Source organism: Drosophila eugracilis, unplaced genomic scaffold (assembly GCF_018153835.1).
Source record: "Drosophila eugracilis isolate 14026-0451.02 unplaced genomic scaffold, ASM1815383v1 contig_952, whole genome shotgun sequence".
In the NCBI taxonomy this organism is placed as follows: domain Eukaryota; kingdom Metazoa; phylum Arthropoda; class Insecta; order Diptera; family Drosophilidae; genus Drosophila; species Drosophila eugracilis.
Genome location: NW_024573870.1, coordinates 310,198 through 324,734, shown reverse-complemented (window position 1 = coordinate 324,734; position 14,537 = coordinate 310,198). Strand labels below are relative to the sequence as shown.

Here is a 14,537-nt window from a genome sequence, read left to right as displayed (position 1 = left end):
TTAAGTTTCTCCATAATGTACTGTGCGCCGGTTCCATCTCTAATATGCAAATAAAAAACAAAAGCATTAAGTTTTTGAAAACATTACTGAAGCTTTTTTATTGGTATTGGCGCATAACTTAAAAACACACTGTTTGTCTTCCGCAGATAAACTTTTCTGGGCGATATAAAATTCATCTTCAAATATCTTTTACTGTGCTTTGCAACACTGTTCTATTTACTGTTTCATAATTTTCAATACCGTACCTGCTGATTCCCTGCATATAATAGGTTTAGCTAAAAAAAATGAATAAAGTCTAATAAATATGATAGTAAAACATATTTGCAAATTGACCCAAGTCGTCGGTAGGCTCCGGCTTGTCCCAAATCCCAGGGAATACTGTCATTTGGCACCGTTGAAGAGGACTAGTTATTGGCCAAAATTGGGATTACGATCGTTGTGCTTCAATGCAGCTGATCACAATGTGGCTTGGACAGCTCCGCCCGCTCCAAGCTCTTCCAGCAGAATGTTTTGGGCATTTTCCTCTGCCTTTATGCTAAATTTGTTTGGAGGCAGTGACGAAAAAGAGGAGACACCAGAGGACAAGCTGGTCAAGACCATAAAAAGGTCGATCCTCTGCATCCAGCGGGAACAGTATGACAAGGCCGAACAGATGCTTCATCTGGCACTTCGAATGGCCCAGGATATTCAGAGCAAGGACGGCATTACGTATGTTTTCGATCTAATGGCTAACCTGGCCATGGAACGCGAACAGTTTAAGAAGGCAGAAAAGATCTTTACAGACGTAATGAAACGTCTCTTTGCCGATGGCCACACTGAAGAAAGTCCCAAGGTAGGTGGCCGATTTAGACTGTTTTCTCTAGTTAAGATCTCTGCCTTTAGATACTGCACATTAGCTCCAAGATCGCGCACATGTCTCAGCTACAGGGCGATCTGGAGAAGAGCTTTCAAGGCTTTACCTGGACTCTGCAGCAGTTGGCCAAACTCCTAGAGAAAATGCCAGAAGACAAGGACATCCTCGAGCTGTATGGCTTGACAAAGAATTGGTATTGAAGGTGTTTCCATTGCCGCTACCCAGCTCATAGTTTTAGTACCAGTTAATGCGTTTGCTAATTCTTGTCTTTTTAGGTTTGGGCAGCTGCTGATGAAGCAGGGCAAATACCTGGAGGCGAAGAATCTCTTTAAGGAGGCGTTCGATACGCTTATCGATGTTTATGGCGCTGTTAATGATGCCTCGGTAACCATTTTGAACAATATTAGCGTGGCTTATGTGAACGTAAGTCATACTCGATAGCCCATATCCTCTTTAGATCAATCAAGTTTATTGCAGCTGGAAAAGTACACAGAGGCAAGGGAAACCCTTTTGCAGGCGATGGAATTGACAAAGGAGCTGAAGGATGCGACACAGGAGGGTATTTTACAGGCAAACCTCGGGCTCGTGTATCTTCGCGAAGGTTTAATGAAGCAGGCGGAGAACGCCTGCCGGCTGGCATGGAAGTTGGGCAAGCAATACCAGAATCCGGATGCCATAGAGCAGGCCGAGTATTGCCTTAACGAGATAAAAACCACCTTAAATGGGGCGAAGCGTCAGTGATGTTTCTTTTTATAGTGTATTTTTGACTATTTATAAAAATATAATTTCGAAGTATAGCGCAAATTTTGAAGGCTTAAGCACCCTTAATCACGGCTGCATCAATTATATTAAGAGCTAATCACGGGTTCTGAAAGTGGGAATTAAACAATTTAAAGAATTATTTGTTTAATACTTCCATTGATTCGAAAAATCAAAGAAAAGACTTCTAAACAAATTCCGTATAATTGTCTTGTGCTTTTTTTCAGACCATACTTACAGAGCTTGATTTATGCATTAGCTCTGCTCCCCAGTAAACTACTCGAACTTGGCGATGACAATCATTAGGGCTACACCGGTTAGGAGCGCGAAGATTTCCTTAAGAGATTGTTTCAGCTTTGTGGACTCCTCCAGCAGCTCTGGCAGCACGCTCACTGTTGCAATGTAAATGAAACCTCCGGCTGTGAATGGGAGCACCCAAGGCGCGGATCCGTCTCCGCTTCCAGCTCCTAAAAGAGCCAAAGCTGTGCCAGCCAGAGCTCCAAGGGCTGTGACTAGCTGAAGCAGCATTGCCTTTCGCCTGGAGCAGCCCGACTTGATCAGAATGGCAAAATCACCAATCTCATGGGGGACTTCGTGCAGCAGAATGGTGACAGTGGTTACAATGCCAATGCTGTTGCCCGCCAAGTAGGAAGCACCGATGGCCAGACCGTCGGTGAAGTTGTGGGCAAAGTCGGCCGCCAGGTTCAAGTAGCCGGAAATTTCCACTTCTCCCTCAGGTTCGGGTTCTTGTTTCTTAGACTTGGTCTTGCTTGGCTTAGCGGCGTTGTCTCCATCTCCGCTGTCTTCTTTGTCAGATGACTTCTTTTTAGCTGGCACTGGTTTGGGTTTTGGGGCTCCATGGCTATGCCCGTGTCCTCCTTGGCCGCCCTTCAGAATGCGAACAAGTTTTTCCACAGACAGGAAGGCAATGATTCCACCAAGAACCCAAAGGCCAACGCTCATGTCGTGGCTGTGTCCGTGTTCGTGTTCCTCGTGGTGATGATGGTGATCATGATCGTGATCGTGGTCGTGATCTCCATGACTGTGGGGATGCGTGGCATGAGGAATCAAATGCAAGAAAGCATCGCCCAGCAAGCCGCCGGATGCGAAAGCCAGAAGAACTTTTAGCCGCGGCTTCATTGCTTCGCTGTTATCGAGGGGAATAATATACAAGAGCACAAAGGGAGCGGCACTGATAAGAAGAGTAGAACCGATGGAGTGCAGCCAAATGGTACTCATATCTATAAGATATTAAGGCCAACTTTACCATTTGATTAGTGAAGAGCTTATGGCTTACCTAAAGCCGGCTTCGACTTAGTGTGACTTCCTCCGTGCCCATGATGATGATGTCCATGATCGTGCTCCATGATGATGATCGTTTGCGTGATCATGACCGTGGTCGTGGTGATGATGCTCGTGGTCATGATCGTGGTCATGGTGATGATGGTGCTCCGCCCGCGGAGCCTTCTTCGGATCAAAATTTTCGTTGGCTTCCCGCGAGTATTTGAAACTGGGATTGCCCTGACCAGCGCATAATGACGGCAGGGAGAGGAGCACGGCTCCTAGGATAACGGCCAACGCTAACTTCTGGTAAAAATGAAGCTTGCTGCTCTGGAAATCGGCAACTTGTTTGCCCATTTTGATCTAATCTCTAATTACGCGTGGGACTGCGTCTAAAGTGTTGTGACGTGTTTGCTTTTTTCTTGCTACGTGGTTATCGATAACTGGAGATTTTACTGCTATCGATGGGATTTCATAAAAATTTTTACGTTTTAAAACTTTTTTCCCCTATGATTACTTGGTGTTCGTTTACCTTTCCGTGAAATTGGGTTTTTGAGATTGTTATTGCATTTCAATGTTTACAGGCATAGGTAATATTTAATTCCTTGGCGGTTGTTTATGCTATAGAAAATAAGCGTTTCACACTTTACTGCAGTAATACAAAAGAAATATATTTCATATTTATTATGCAGAATTGTGTGACTATATATCGCTAAACCTTTATTTAAACCCTAATAATTTTTCAGAAATTTCCCTCCAATCTTTAGCATCTTTATTTGTTATTTCCTTTTAACATTAATTAAAAACACGCATTTGAATAATTTTATATTTGTATATTTGCAATTAAATGACTATTAAATATCTTTATGTTTTTAGTTTGTTTCCTATTTGTTTTTTATCGTTACCAGACATGGTTAAACGAGGCTAATAACTAGACACGTGAAGGGTGCACAATAATTTGTTATGTATACGACGCCGTTGATAAACCGTTACAAAAAGAACGCGTAAAATTCGTCGGTGATCAATAAATAATTAGTTCGAGTTGCACATGATACGGCAATGTGTGTGTGTTCAGTATTTTTTTTGTATGTATATATACAAGCCACTTTGGTTGCTGGTTTAATTGCTGCTGATCCTGATATCGTCTCCGTTTTTGCCGCTCAGTACAGGTTGATCTTCTTGAGTATTGTCTTGCGACACATGTGGCATGTTCGGAGCGTTTCGGCACAATGGGAGCAGGCTCCGTGACCACATAGAAAGGCCACGTCCCGCTTGCGTTCCATGCAGATGCCGCAGAAGTGTGACTCCTCAAACTCTTGCACCTTGTTCTCTAGGTAGCGCAGCAAATCCCCGGACGGCAGGCGTGTAGGGTCACTAGGCGACGACGTGGATGTGGGCAGGGCTACTACCCGACCGCTGGCCGTCAACCGGCGCTCAATTACTACACCGCAGCGAAGGCATTTCTTCATTCGGATACCGCACTCTTCGCAGGCTATCTGGTGCTGACACGGTTCAAACCGCACCAACTGCAAGATCTCATTGCAAACAATGCACTCCTGGGGTCCGGACACAATCACCGGACTGGGACTGGGACCCGCCGCCCCGGCCTCCAACGCCGTGCTGCTGGAGGTACAAGAAACCGGTGGCTTTGGCGCCTTCTTGCGTGGCGCTACCTGCGGTGAGACATTTTGTTGCATTGCATCTGAATTTAGTTTCTTAACGCCCGGCGAGGCAGAGGGTGTGGATGGAGCTCCTGCTGCTGACACTGATGGAATCTCGTTTGGCTTTGGCATTAGATCTAATTGCTGTCGCTGGGGTGGCAGGGGTGCTGCTACACTTGCAGGTCCGGCTCCATTAGATTCTGCTCCAGCGGGCACAATAACTTCCTCTCCAGAGGCAGATGACATTTCGAGGGCTTGAAGGTTCCTTGGTAAGGACTCTGCTTCGCCCTGCTGCTGCCCAAAGATCAGCTGCCTGATGTTGCGGTCCGTAATCCACTCAAAAATGCTGGCATTGGCGTTGTTTAGCTCCACTCGACAACCAGACCTCGAAAGGTAAATTAGGATGCTGTACATCAAGCGATCTTCTGGGCCGAACGCTCGTCTGCACTAGACTCAGGTAAAATTTGTGGATCTCAGGTGCCTCTTCGGGCTGCGGTTCGGCGGCTGACTGTAAATTGGATTTCTTAATTACGCATAGGTGCATGGCATTGTCTCCATCCTCGTCCTTCGCGTTTACGTCGCAGGAGAGCCGCACGAGTCGCTCAATCACCCCTGCATGACCCTGCGAGACGGCCAGTAGAAAAGGCGTCTGACGGCGATTGTTGCGAATATCAAGCTCCGCTTGTCCCTCTGTGACCAGCGTTTCCACCACCTGGGCATGTCCATTCAGAGCCGCTAAGTGAAGGGCCGCAAAGCCATCATCCTTGCGCACATTGACCAGCTGGCGGGAGAGTAACAGAATGCGACGGGCGGCCACCACGTTCCCCTTAAGAGCTGCATGATGGAGCACGTTGAATCCGCGATTATTCTTCACCGTAAAGTCCAGATTAGGGGCATTGCAGAGCAACTCCACCACTTCCGTATTCTCTTTGCCGATTGCGTCGTGGAGTGCAGTATCACCGTAAGAGTCCTGGATGTTTACGTTGGCGTTGTGCTGCAGCAACTCGCGAACGCAGTGAGGCGTTTTTTTGTGCGCACAAATGTGCAGAGCAGAACAGTGGCTGGAGTTAAGGAAGTTTACCTCAGCACCGTTCTGTAACAACACACGCATGGTAGCCGGTTGATTGCCGAATGCTGCGTAATGAAGAGCGGAATCGCCCTCCTTGTCCACTGCATTCACGTTGGCACCCTTGGAGATGAGGTAGCTGACAAGATCGACGTAGCCCTGATGCGAGGCCACCTGAATGCAAGCCTTGCCACCACTCATGACGTCCACCTGGCCGGGATTTACGTCAAGGTACTGGCGCACGAAATCCAGATGGCCCTGGGCGGCTTCTCGCACCAGCTTGTCGGCAACCGAACTACCTGAGAGCCCAGAGAGCGGCGTCATTACATGGTCCGCTCGACGGTGGCTCAGGTCCATCATACTGTTGGAGCGCTCAGCTGCCGTGGCCAGCGGCGAACGCTCCAGTTTGACACATTTCGGATTAAGAGTCCATTCGAAGCCATCGTCTAACTGCTGGATGCGAAGATCACCGTCAGAGTAAACTTTTACAACCTTGCAAATTTTCCCCAGGGCCTGAAAGATTAATTTATTATAAAAATTACAAATTTATAATTTTTTTTTTCAGTTTTACTTACATGTCGCATGATTTCGATCCATTCCCCATGACCCTTCTGCAGCTGCTGAACCTTGTTAGCATCGTTGATAATAGTGACCAGATCCCCGACACGAAAGGACACAACCTTTACGAGAGCAGCGGGATGAAAGGTCCATCTATTGGGACAGTTTTCATATTGAACGCTGTTGGGATTTGAGTCGTGTTAAAAAGCCAAATAATTTAAAAATGGTTGTAAATACATACCGTATATCACCCTTGTCCGTGATGCGATGAACGGTGCCCAGTTTAGACAAGTGCTCGACCATGCGCGGATTCCATCCACCATGGCCTTGCTGCAACTTCATCAGGGCATCGACCTCCAGGCAAACCTTGACCCGGTCGCCCACAGAGAAGCTTGGCTTCACCATCGGCGCCACTGGCTGCAACTCCTCCGGCTGTCCCAGAACGGGCATGTGATCCTTGTAGTAGTGACCGCCGCAAGTGGCAGTTATGTACTTCAGGTCCACGTTACCCTTGTGGCCCAGACGATAGACGTTCGTTGATCCGGTTACCCACGATACGTTGGCTACGCTGCGACACGATTCGTTGTCCCAGCCCCTGATTTCCATTACCCGACCCGTCTTACCCTCACCACCGTCCTGTTCGCTCCACTCCCAATCAGGACCACGTACAACCTTGGATCCTACGAAGATTCCACGCAGTTGGATGCGCTTAGAGCCCTTTCTTGTTGGTACTCGCACGCCCAGCGAATTGGGAGTGGTGTAGCGAACGAAAGGGTGCTCTAAGTCGTGCAGATCTTCCGCGTAACAGTAGGCGCACAAATGGTAGTTGGCACACTGGGCGCACTTGAATACTATGCCGGCGATGCCAGCTTTGGAACATCCATCGCAGACGACATTCGAGTGACGAACTCCTATAAATAAATAATTCATGAGTTTAGTTTAGTAATCTAGGAAAAAGTAACCAGTATAAGTGAATATATTTTATAATTATGAACTCATTGTTACTTACCAACTTGAGCATTATCCACAATTATCAAGTCGTACTGATTCTGGTAACCCACACGGTAGTTTGTCCGGTGTCCGGAATCCCAGTTAACGACGACAGTGTTTTCCGGCGAATGTGTCGATCCGCAACGTCCAATTTCGCAAACGGTTCCAACGTGACCTTCTCCGTCGTCTGTTGCGTAAGCAATGAAACAAAGTTGGAAACATTGTGATGTGAGTTGGCGAGATTTGGTGGAGAATCAATAGAACTGCAGCCAGACTCTTCCTTGGGCTGCATTGTGTGAACATCCACAAGCAACATCCGGTGGATATCAGACATATGCAACGCACACTTCCCCCTCATAAACAACGCGCCATGACTATAAATACCCACAATCATTGACTCAGGCTCGGGCTCCAAGCGGATTTCTGTTATGCACTCGGATTTGGACGTGCAGCTGCTCTATAATTACCCCAGAACACCGGTGTGGATGTAAAAACGTTCTCTTGAGGGTGACATTTGATGTTGGCCTGAGGAGGAATGGGAGCACCGATAGCAGTGCTCCCATCGGAAACTTTTGTTTATGTCTATTTTCAACACACCCCAGCTAAAGGAATACCAAAGGCCCAAAAATAAACTCTCCACATTCTCCCCAATCTGCAGGCCCGCTGGAACCAAAAACTCACGATCCCCACCCGGTGCCTAAAAATAAACACTCCAAAAAGGTTGGAGACAAAATGGCACGCGCCCTTGCCGCCTGATGTGATAGTCGCCAGACATATGCACATATGCCGCAGGCTTATTTTCGGGTGGAGCAAAATGCGATTCAGGAAGGGAGGAACACATACCATGACCTAATCCGTGTGTGCATTTACTGCCGCCATGTGCAGTTGCAGTTAAAGCCACCAATTGGCTGACAGTATTACTCAGCTAAAAATATTTCTTTAAACACCCAGTACTTGTGTTTTGAACGTATAATATTAAGGCAGCGAAAGATTTTAATATGTCCTAGTACTTGTTATCCAATTCAAAATGGAGTGTTTTAGTAACATTTTTGAAAAATATAAACTTCCGTTAATTCCAATCTAGCAACTAGGTATACTGTGTACTATTTATTAAACCTTCGAAATGATACAAGCTAAGTCAACTAATTATTTGTAATATGGTATGATTTTTTTCCAGCCAAAGACAATTAATTCAATTAAAAACTACGCAATGTTATTGTTTGGCTGGCAGCTGGCTACAGACATATCTACCTGCCACGTAGGGTGCTATAGTATATATGTACTATCGAGAACCACACATCCCCGCCTTATATGTATGAACCATAAAACGAAGCGGCGAAAGCAGAAGCAATTGGTAAGCGCAAGAATTTCGCTGCTGCCGCAGTGAGTGTTGCTAAAAATAGCGAGGCGCGTCCTCTTTACATACAACAACGCCCTGAGCAGCAGCAGCGGACACGGACGTACATCTCTTCATTCCGCCGCCCCCGAAACCCTCCTTCTCCTCACCCCTCACGACCCTCTACGGGTGCCAATGCCAAGTGAGTCGAGTTTCGGGTATACAGTAAATATCAGCAACGGAAAAATTTCCTTTCTAATCACATGATTTCTTTTTACCAAGTTATATTTTTTTTTCCTAATTTTAAAATTATTCTTATAAAATGAAATAAACATTTTATCAGCTATATTCTTATCGCCAGCAAAAATTTGAACGGATTTTTAAATATTTCCTATAAAAGTTTCAATATTTGCTTTTTTGCAAGAAACTCGAAATAAAAATATCAAAAATAGTGTTATTTATACATTATAGAAAAAATAACACTCCTCTAAGTGATAATTGATTTTAAGTTTAAATTCAAACTTGAACTTGATCATAATTCTTAATCTCTGAATTATCAATTAAATTGTATATTTAGTTTGTTGGAGTGATTCAGAAAAACGGATATTGGTGATTAGACAAATATTTTGGGGTTATCATTAGTAATTCACAGATTCTGGTTTCTTTTCTCAAATAAATAATACTCATAATAAGTATGAGTAAGCATGGGCATTCCCAATTTGAAATTTTGAAATATATGCATAAGCTGTAAAGGTTTCTAATACTGATCTTTACTGTACGCTTTACGATTTCAGTCTATACTCTTCAAAAAAAAAAAAATCGTATCTATAAACAGAGAGCGGATGGCAAGTTAATTCGCCCCTTTGGAGGTGGATAAACGTAAACAAATTGGTTCGTGGCTAGCTGAATGCGTTCTTACCTTGATTCGACCAGATCCAATTGGGTCCGCGCACAACTCGAATGCCGGGCGGAATTGAGGCTCTCATGTCGTTCGTTTGACTTCTTTTATGTAATTCCTTTTCAGCCTGCAAGGATGAAAACATAAATGTGACATTTGACATTACTCGGGGCGCGTAGTTTGATGGGACCTGGTTGATAATTGGGTCAACTAAATGGCGGCCTCGTCAGCGCATGACTAAAATGGAGGGGGAGGAGCATATCGAGGTGCCACAGATATCTTTGGATGTTTGAAAATACTAAAAAAGGTGTCGAAAGTATACTTAGAAACTTATTTGAATATACATATGGTCCCCTAAACTTCTTTATCGAATTTAAGAAAGTTAATAAGAATATATTTTTAAGGTACCAAAGAAAATTGCGTTATTTACAACAAACTTTAAGACACTTTTCAAGTAATTTCAATTTCTGTTGCACCATCATGTAAGGAATATTAAACCTCTTGAGCTTTTATTGACACCCTTCCATTATTTATGAGTGTCTCTTTGTTCAACGAGAAAATTCTATTCAAACGCCAGATATGATTCCCGATCGCCAGTGCTTCTGTTCCAGGGAGTCCGAGCTTTTGTGGTGCGGGTGCAGCCCAGTAGCTCGCATGACGCATGCCGATAAGACAGATGGATATATGTACATATGTACCGCATGGGATTCCGATTCTGATTCCTCAGCGCCCCACTGATAAAGGCCAAGCACTCCGAATTTTTGGTCAAGTAACGAAGTCATTCAAGGAATTGACCCGCATGTGTTGTTTACGAAAGTCCAAGCACTCACACTCACGCCCGTTTTGACATCGCTTATATCGCGTACATATACATATGTACATAAGCATATATATAAATATACTCGTATATATATGCAAAATTGGGTGTTTGCTAAGCAATAATTGGGGGCATGGCTTGGCTTTGGGCTTACCAATGCAATTTGTGATACTGTCGCCTTGCTCCAGCTGTTTGCAATGAAAAACTTTAAGTTCTCAGGCCTTTAATAGTGCATTTTATGCGCGCGTGCGCTTTTTATTGGGCATTTAGTGTTTCCTTTCGCTAAAATGCAGGGGCACCGTTGCTACGGTGGCCAGTAGGGATCATAGTTCACTCGTACGCGATTTGCTTTTCACACTATACTAACACTCGGCTACCGCACGAATTTGCCAAGATCTTCAGCACATTACAATTTTATAGTAATTGGCCAAAATTCACAATTTCTAGCACTAAATAATACAACTACAATTTGGTCTGCTGCTTCTTCTTCCTTTCTGAAGGTGGCCGTGCAAAAATTCAGCTTCAATCGATAGTGATCGATAATCGACATAACAATCGATACCTGTGGAAGAAATATCAACAAATTGAACACATGTTTATTTGTTTTTGTGCAAATTATAGATTACATTTAGTTGTTTTCTGAAGTCTGTTTCGTTTTTTTGATTCATGCTCGAAAGCGTGTGATGAAAAGGACTGTCGATATGGACCAATTAACGTATCAAACAGCAGTTAAAAAGGGTAAATTACGTGGTATATGTAAGTACTGCGAGGTATTGTTTAAATAATTGTTCTATGCTTTACAGCCCAACTGGTCGAAAGGAATCCCCAATTGCAGTTGGACCCAATGCGTGTTTCTATGCATCAGGAGGAGGATATCATAGAATTAGCTCAACAGATTCAAAATGCTGACAAGCAATTGAAAAGTAGTACTTGCCATAAGCTAGGTGTAATAATGGACCAGGTTAGTCAAACACTCTTATGCCAATCTTTTATGTACTAATCCTTTAAATTGGATAGATTAAGATGCTTCAGGCCCAGGCAATGAATATACTTAAGGAGTCCAATCTTAACCAAGATCTGCACAGTGCAGCCTGCAACTTTACCAAAAAACCCGGCCAAATCTATCATCTTTATCAAAGGGCATCGGGTCAAAACTATTTTAGCATGCTCTCACCGGAAGTAAGATTTACTTTTAATCAAACGTCGAAAAACGATTTTCATAATTTACTTAACAGGAGTGGAATCTTTCGGTTGACCAGACTTTTAAGGGCAGTTATAGGCTAGAATATGATTTAACTTGGACCCCGCTGGATAAGATTAAAGAAAAGGACGAAAAGGTTATGTGGGCAGAACAAATGTATGAACAAGGCTCTGGAAAGTAAACAGGGCTCACCTATGGCAATTGACTTTAATATAAATAATTAAGTTATTATTTTGTAATGTGTTGAGTTTAAATGAAATATGTACTTGTATATCTTAACTGCTCTAGTAATCAGCAAAAAATCAAGAAAATATAAAGTTTTATAAATATAAAGAAAATAATTGGAATTTTAAAATATAAAGCCCATATTGGAATATTTTAATTAAAAAAGGCATTTATCGATAGTGAAAGTGCATCGCAGTTTCTATCGATATCTTCCTTGCAGTTCGATTTCTGTTTTGTTTTCAGTGCAACAGCTGAGCTCTCTTTTTTGTAAAATTGTGCATATTTTTATTTTGTTTTGTTTCGTTTAGCGTTTCGTTCAGACCTGCAACATGTCCGCGCCTAAGAACGAGATGTACTACAGCCTGTTGGAGTGGTTCAAAACCCTCAATCTCAATGCTCCGCACGCAGATGCGGAATCTCTGGCCGACGGAGTGGCGCTGGCCCAGGCCCTTAATCAGTTCGCACCCGAATCTTTCACTGATGCCTGGCTGTCCAAGATAAAGGCCAGCGCAGTGGGTAGTAACTGGCGGCTGAGGATGAGCAACCTGAAGAAAGTAACACAATCCGTGTACGACTACTACAGCGAGGTACTCAATTACTCGCTGAGTGACTTTTCAAAGCCAGATCTGCAGAGGATTGCCGAGAAATGCGATCTGGGTGAGCTTGAGCGCTTGCTCCAACTAGTTTTAGGATGCGCCGTTAACTGTGCCCAGAAACAGTCCTACATTACTGAGATCATGTGCCTGGAGGAGGAGTTACAGGCGAACATCATGCGCGCTTTGCAGGAACTGGAGGCTACGAGGCAAGCCTCCTCGCCGGAGGGCGGTGTGGTCAGCTCCCTGTCCCGCAGTTCCCTTAGTGGAATCCTTGACAGTAAAGCGGTGCAGGAGGAGCGGGACGCAATGGCACAAAAGTGTTTTGAGACCGAGAAGAAAATGCTCTTGCTGATCGATGAGAAAACCAATCTGCAGCAGGAGTTTCAAAAACTCCAGCAAGAGTTTGCCCGCCTGGAGCAACACTCCACGGTAATCGGGGACGATGGAGTATCGTTAGGACCGGTCCAAACCGGATCTGTGCGCTACAACGAGCTACGCCGCCAGTTGGAACTCCTAAAGGAGGAGCTCCTGCAGTCCGAAGGGGCACGAGAAGATCTAAAACTCAAGGCCCAACAACAGGATACAGATCTTTTGCACATGCAAATGCGTATCGAGGAACTAATGGTATGAATACCAATTATAAAGATAACTATGTTAATGACCTTTTTAAATCAACAGAAAAGCTCTGCTGAGGTGACCACACTGAAAGACGAAGTGGACGTCCTACGAGAGTCCAACGACAAACTTAAGATATGCGAAGCCCAGCTTGACACGTACAAAAAAAAGCTAGAAGACTATAACGACCTGAAGAAACAGGTCAAAATCCTAGAGGAGCGCAGTGCCGACTACGTTCAGCAAAATGCGCAGTTTGAGGAGGATGCAAAACGATATGCCAATACCAAAGGTCAGGTGGAGTTGTTCAAGAAGGAGATTCAAGACTTGCATGCAAAGCTGGACGGTGAGAGCAGTAAGAACGTTAAACTTGAGTTTGACAACAAGAATCTGGAGGGCAAGAATCCTAGCTCTTCAACGGGCAAAGGATAGCTTGCTTAAAGAGCGCGACAATCTTCGCGAAACTGTCGACGAGTTAAAGTGCGGACAATTGTCCTCCACCTCGGCACTGACGGGCACCACAGTTTCCCGGGAATTGCAGCCGTCGGCAACAGTGGAAAAACTACAGCGTCTGGAGGCAGAGAACAAGGCACTTGCGAGAGGGGCAGGGTGGACAGACAGCTTTGGCGGTGAGTAATCAATGATAATGACTAATTGGCAACTTTATAAATAAATCGAATTTTTTGTAGCAACTTCTGGACGATGCCAATAAACGTTGCGAAAATTTGCGTGAGCAGTTGAAGACGGCCAATGAACGAATTCTTTCCCTGTCGCATGCCTCACAAAGCGATGATCCGATTTTAAAAGAGTAAATTTAAATAACTTTTAATTTATATTGTTTTTTATCTTATGTTTTATATCTAATTTACTTTCAACACAGGAGCGAGTTCGGTAAACAAATCAAGCAGCTAATGGAGCTAAATGAACAAAAGAGTGAGTCACAAATCAATTTCGTTAGAAAATATGCCTATTATTTTTTGTTATTTCGCAGCACTTCAACTGGAGGAAGCAGTAACGCAGAGCACGTCTCTGCAATGTAAGGTGACTCAGCTGGAAACTAACTTATCTGCACGTGAGCAAGAAATTCTGGTGTATGACGCCAAATACCGAAAATGTGTGGAGAAGGCCAAAGAAGTAATCAAGAGCATAGATCCACGAATCGCAAGTGGTAAGTAATTTAAAAAAAATTAAATTATGTGCATAAACAATTTTGGAAACCCAGCTCTAGATGCCAGTGTCCTGGAAAAGAGTGCTGAACTCGTTGAGGAAGAACCGAAGCCTAAGATGAGTGTAATGGAGGAGCAGCTGATGACCTCAGCCTTTTACAGGTTGGGTGTCAATGCTCAGCGCGATGCAATCGACTCAAAGCTGGCCATCCTAATGGGCTCGGGCCAGACATTCCTAGCCCGCCAGCGACAGTCGGCGCCTCGCAAATCCCTAAGTGCAATGAAATCAAAGTAGAAAGCATGAACCTGATGTCTAGATTAAGTCACTTTTCTTGTTTGAAAACTTATATAAATAATATATAATACAAGTATTTATTGGACCTACGCATGGATCTATATCGTATTTATAGGATATACCTTAATAAAATTACTAAAACTATTCAAAGGTAAATTTAGACTGCTATTAATTTTAACTCCATCGCCGTATCCCATCCCTTTTAAAGGAAACATCGCAATTG

At 44.0% G+C, this 14,537-nt stretch overlaps 5 protein-coding genes across 6 annotated transcripts; 3 read left to right on the top strand and 2 right to left on the bottom strand.

Annotated features, from left to right (window-relative positions):
- The first annotated feature begins 215 nt into the window (after positions 1–215).
- Positions 216–1,657, top strand: LOC108107100 (tetratricopeptide repeat protein 19 homolog, mitochondrial). Of its 2 annotated transcripts, XM_017214485.2 has the most exons (4): positions 216–832; positions 883–1,046; positions 1,129–1,276; positions 1,331–1,657. In XM_017214485.2, exons 1-4 carry the CDS (start codon positions 305–307, stop codon positions 1,592–1,594), a joined length of 1,104 nt encoding a protein of 367 aa, XP_017069974.2. In that variant the 5' UTR covers positions 216–304; the 3' UTR covers positions 1,595–1,657. The 2 variants fall into 2 exon arrangements, with proteins under 2 accessions (XP_017069974.2, XP_017069975.2); XM_017214486.2 differs by lacking the exon at positions 1,331–1,657 and having other exon boundaries at positions 883–1,055; positions 1,129–1,241.
- LOC108107099 (protein catecholamines up) lies at positions 1,597–3,340 on the bottom strand. The gene is given in 3 exon segments (XM_017214483.2): positions 1,597–2,853; positions 2,910–2,974; positions 2,976–3,340. Coding segments are annotated over 3 exon segments (1,305 nt in total). The 5' UTR covers positions 3,251–3,340; the 3' UTR covers positions 1,597–1,888.
- A 646-nt stretch (positions 3,341–3,986) lies between these two features.
- Positions 3,987–10,709, bottom strand: LOC108107076 (E3 ubiquitin-protein ligase MIB2). The gene is given in 7 exon segments (XM_017214446.2): positions 3,987–4,983; positions 4,985–6,133; positions 6,196–6,358; positions 6,420–7,089; positions 7,188–7,355; positions 9,424–9,529; positions 10,374–10,709. Coding segments are annotated over 6 exon segments (3,147 nt in total). The 5' UTR covers positions 9,491–9,529; positions 10,374–10,709; the 3' UTR covers positions 3,987–4,053.
- Positions 10,710–10,789: 80 nt separating this feature from the next.
- On the top strand, positions 10,790–11,767 carry LOC108107077 (uncharacterized protein C1orf50 homolog). Its single transcript, XM_017214447.2, has 4 exons — positions 10,790–10,957; positions 11,023–11,180; positions 11,237–11,398; positions 11,455–11,767. Exons 1-4 carry the CDS (start codon positions 10,903–10,905, stop codon positions 11,599–11,601), a joined length of 522 nt encoding a protein of 173 aa, XP_017069936.2. The 5' UTR covers positions 10,790–10,902; the 3' UTR covers positions 11,602–11,767.
- A 125-nt stretch (positions 11,768–11,892) lies between these two features.
- On the top strand, positions 11,893–14,458 carry LOC108107118 (protein hook). The gene is given in 8 exon segments (XM_017214509.2): positions 11,893–12,865; positions 12,920–13,258; positions 13,260–13,445; positions 13,447–13,482; positions 13,543–13,661; positions 13,734–13,786; positions 13,845–14,021; positions 14,076–14,458. Coding segments are annotated over 8 exon segments (2,040 nt in total). The 5' UTR covers positions 11,893–11,974; the 3' UTR covers positions 14,315–14,458.
- Positions 14,459–14,537: the final 79 nt, after the last annotated feature.